General features: G+C 33.8%; 1 protein-coding gene across 1 annotated transcript in view; it reads right to left on the bottom strand.

Annotated features, from left to right (window-relative positions):
- Positions 1–490: 490 nt before the first annotated feature.
- Positions 491–3,623, bottom strand: part of LOC107738313 (augurin-B) — a 9,208-nt gene continuing 6,075 nt past the window's right edge. Inside the window, exon 4 of the mRNA XM_016550050.1 lies at positions 491–818. Coding sequence (XP_016405536.1) covers positions 669–818 — 150 coding nt within the window. The 3' untranslated portion in view covers positions 491–668. The remainder of the gene's footprint in view (positions 819–3,623) is intronic.

Raw genomic sequence — 3,623 nt, 5'->3', positions numbered from 1 at the left:
ACAAAGTATCTGGTAATATTGTCTATAAAATGCTAGCTTTTTTGGAGAGTTAGATATTTGAGTATGTTGAAACCCAATGCTTGTATTTAAAAGTGTAATGCAGCATTTTCGCAAAAAAAATAAATAAATCTTGAGTTTTTGTCTATTGTCCTCTATTCGAATTAATAGTTTACAAATGAGGTTTATATTTCCTCAGCCTCAGATATTGTGGCCTTTATATGAATTGAGTCATGAAATCATTGCGTCTGCTAATCTGAGCCCATTCATTTTGTAGTTAAGTGTGTCATATCTATATGCATATCCTTTTTGTACATGCTTATGCAAGCCTGTGCAAGTGTGTCAGAATCACAATACCTGTTACGTCATTTTAAGCTTTATTTAAAATGTAGCTGCTTCAAACTAGCATTATATTTACAAAACAGTCAGGATGTAATACAATCATAGAATACAAACAGGATTTTTTTTTATTCACTGTGCATTCATTCCTCTCTCTATTTTGATTTGCTTCCTTAAAAGCAATTGCAAAATCATACTTGCATAATAAAAAAATAAATGACACATCAACTGCAGGACATACTAGGTTCTGTGGTATGTACATTGCCACAGAGTGATTTACAGAACCACCAGTAGTCTCCAGCTCTCACAGCGAATGTTAGGTTCTAGGGGTCTTAATAGTAATCATAATTGACGTTGGCCCCGTGTCTGTAGGAACTGGGGTCCTGTTGGCTCATAGGTGCATTCTCATCATGATGATGCTGCCGGCCCTGGTCATTTGATCTGGCCTGATCCATCCAATAGGAGATATCAGTCTCAAGTCTCTGGAAGTACATAACAGTGAAATGAAAGCGGATATATGACGCTGTATGGAAAAGGATTTAGGTTACATTTGGGCTCTTTTTTGCGCAGACACAACAGAGCATGATAGACAATTAATGGGGAAACAGAGTGAATGAAATCAATGCACATTGCAGACCAGACTCTAACTCAGTTTCACAAGTGTCACGACAAATCATGTCAGGAACTTAATGAAATGTATTGATGAAAGAAATTGAAAATATTAATAATAATAATAATAACAATAACCAAAATTACAGTTCACCCAAAAATGAAAATTCACCATACATTATTTCATCATTTACTCATCTAACCCATCTGACCTTTTTTTCTTGCATGGAACACAAAAAGAGAAATAAGTACTAGTACATACGTAAGTACTGGTAATTACTGTATATGTGGATGCAACAATAAAGGTAGGCCACGGTTCAATCAACCACAATTTTTGGTTTTGATGGCTTGGCACATCAGAGTGTTTTTTTTTTTTTTTGTGATTTGCTATTTAAAATGTGATTTTTAAAACAATTAAAAAAATAAGGCACCTGCACACCTATGTACATTGGAGAAAAACATGGATTATCATATGTCTACTTCAAATTTCTTTTGAGAGAAGAATTATTTTTCCTATTTTTACCCAAAATAGGATGGATCGACCATTATTGAGCTCTATAAACAGGTAACATCTGTTTCATTCATACTGGAAGCCATGAATGCCCCTCATGCAGAAACGCCACATATGCATCACAGAAGTAATATAACTCATGATGCAGGACATCCCTAATATGGACAAAGGCATCCAGCTATCGCTGTGACTGAATAAAAAGAAGATAGAAACTTTTTGAATGATGAAACATGAAGACAGTAAACACTCAACTGCAGCAATATATGGTTTTTCTGTGTTCTTCAAGCCATCTCATAATAATTCGGAGAGAAATAAAATGCATAGCAATTATTTAAACGCAAAACCGAAAAACCGCAATTCACAAGCATGTATTGAACCGTGGATGCTACTCCGAATGGTTCAATATTATATTGAGAACTGTGACATCCATATTGTAATATATGTAATATTACTAATATTTTTTTCTCCATTTATTTGCAAAGAATTTGGACTGAAGCTTCAAATAGGACACAAAAGCACCATAAAGGTACCATGAAAGTAATCAACAAGACTTAATTCCAGGTCTAATGAATTAGTACGATAGCTTTTTGTGAGGAATTCTACTATAAATAAAATAAAATAAAAGTAATTTAATTTAATTTAATTTAATTTAATTGTACATTTTTCAAAAATTCTCTTACTGTGTTAGGCCACCAACAGGAATGTTCAGTGCAAGTTGTTTTTCACATGGATTTGTCTGTTCAGATCAATGTGTAAAAAATGGCAGACAGGCTGAATGAAAATGCAAATTCAGGTTCTGACAGTATAGGTAGAGCGGCACTTACGTGTTACGGAGAAGAAAGGGAGTAAAACAGTATTTACATGTTTTCAGACAAGCATTCAGATTTTAGTAATCGCTATGGTGTTTATCAAACAACAAATACAAGAGTACAGAGACAAGAGAGTCGGTGTCGTGAGAAATCGAGTTCTCCTTTAGGACCCCAAGCGATTCCGACTTACAATTTGCATATGTTTACTTTAAATTTTGAAATAAGTATAATTGTTCCTATATTTACTCAAAATAGGGCGGTGTGAGCATTATGGAGCACTATAAACACGTTTCATTCATACAGAAAGCCAGAAGGCACCTGTGCGCAGAAACTCCAAGTCAGGGAAGATCTCAGTTTTTAAGTTTTGTTACAAGCTGTTATATATTAGCAATAAAAAAAGCGATTAATACATGAAAATTCTTACACATAGTTAATGTCATTTTTGTGCTTTTAGAATAACTATTAACTGATAGTTGATGGAGACCTAATTTCAAGGGAGGACCCATTTTCTCACAATGCCAGTTCTAGAATCTTCCTCTTCTATTCACATAGTCACGTAGCAAAATAGACTGTTCGTGAGTGCCTCCAAGTTGTATTTTTACGTAAGAGCAGTTGTACTAAGCATGTGACCAAAAATGCTAATCTTATTGGTTGGTCATATTTACTTGCAGTGCAATAGAAAAGAGACTAGAACACCTCTTTGTTTGTTTACCTGATATTTTGCATGTTCTTTTCAAGCAATAATAATAAAAAAAAAGTAGTCTAAACAAACCATTAAATCTCATCCATTCAAATTAAAATGTTTATCATACCGAACATTCGTTTTGGTGTGAACAGGCCTTTTAAACAGAAGAAAGTAAAACGTACTGTACATACACACAAGAGCAGCTGTGTCCAGCAGTTGAACTACCCTTACGAAAAAGAAGTTTATTCAAGTGTGCTATTAGTATACTTCTTTTAAACTAAAAAATAGGAAAGTATACTTTTAGTCTGCTTTTTATGTACTTCTCAAAAATGGGCTTTGTGTACTTCTCAGAAATATATTTAAAATGACATTTAAGTATACTTGACTTATAGCCTACTTAGAAAAAGTCTAAAGATATTTGAGCTATACTTGTGTTCCTATAGAATCCGTTTTCATTGTTATACTGTAGGGGGCGCTAGTACACATTTTCTGTACAGAATTTTAAAAAAAACACAAGTGAAGAAGAAACCGAAACAACAGATCAAAACTGTGTAACGTTATGGAATAAAATGTCGACCAATGAAGAGGTAATAATGACTGTCAAGCTTTGGGGTGTTGATTGACTCAATCTACGTTTTGATTATCGTTCTGAATCCAATTCATAGTCTTTTTT

Source organism: Sinocyclocheilus rhinocerous, unplaced genomic scaffold, assembly GCF_001515625.1.
Source record: "Sinocyclocheilus rhinocerous isolate Xijiao unplaced genomic scaffold, SAMN03320098_v1.1 scaffold1485, whole genome shotgun sequence".
Classification (NCBI taxonomy): domain Eukaryota; kingdom Metazoa; phylum Chordata; class Actinopteri; order Cypriniformes; family Cyprinidae; genus Sinocyclocheilus; species Sinocyclocheilus rhinocerous.
The sequence above is the reverse complement of the archived record's forward strand: the minus strand, read 5'-3'. Positions and strand labels throughout refer to the sequence as shown.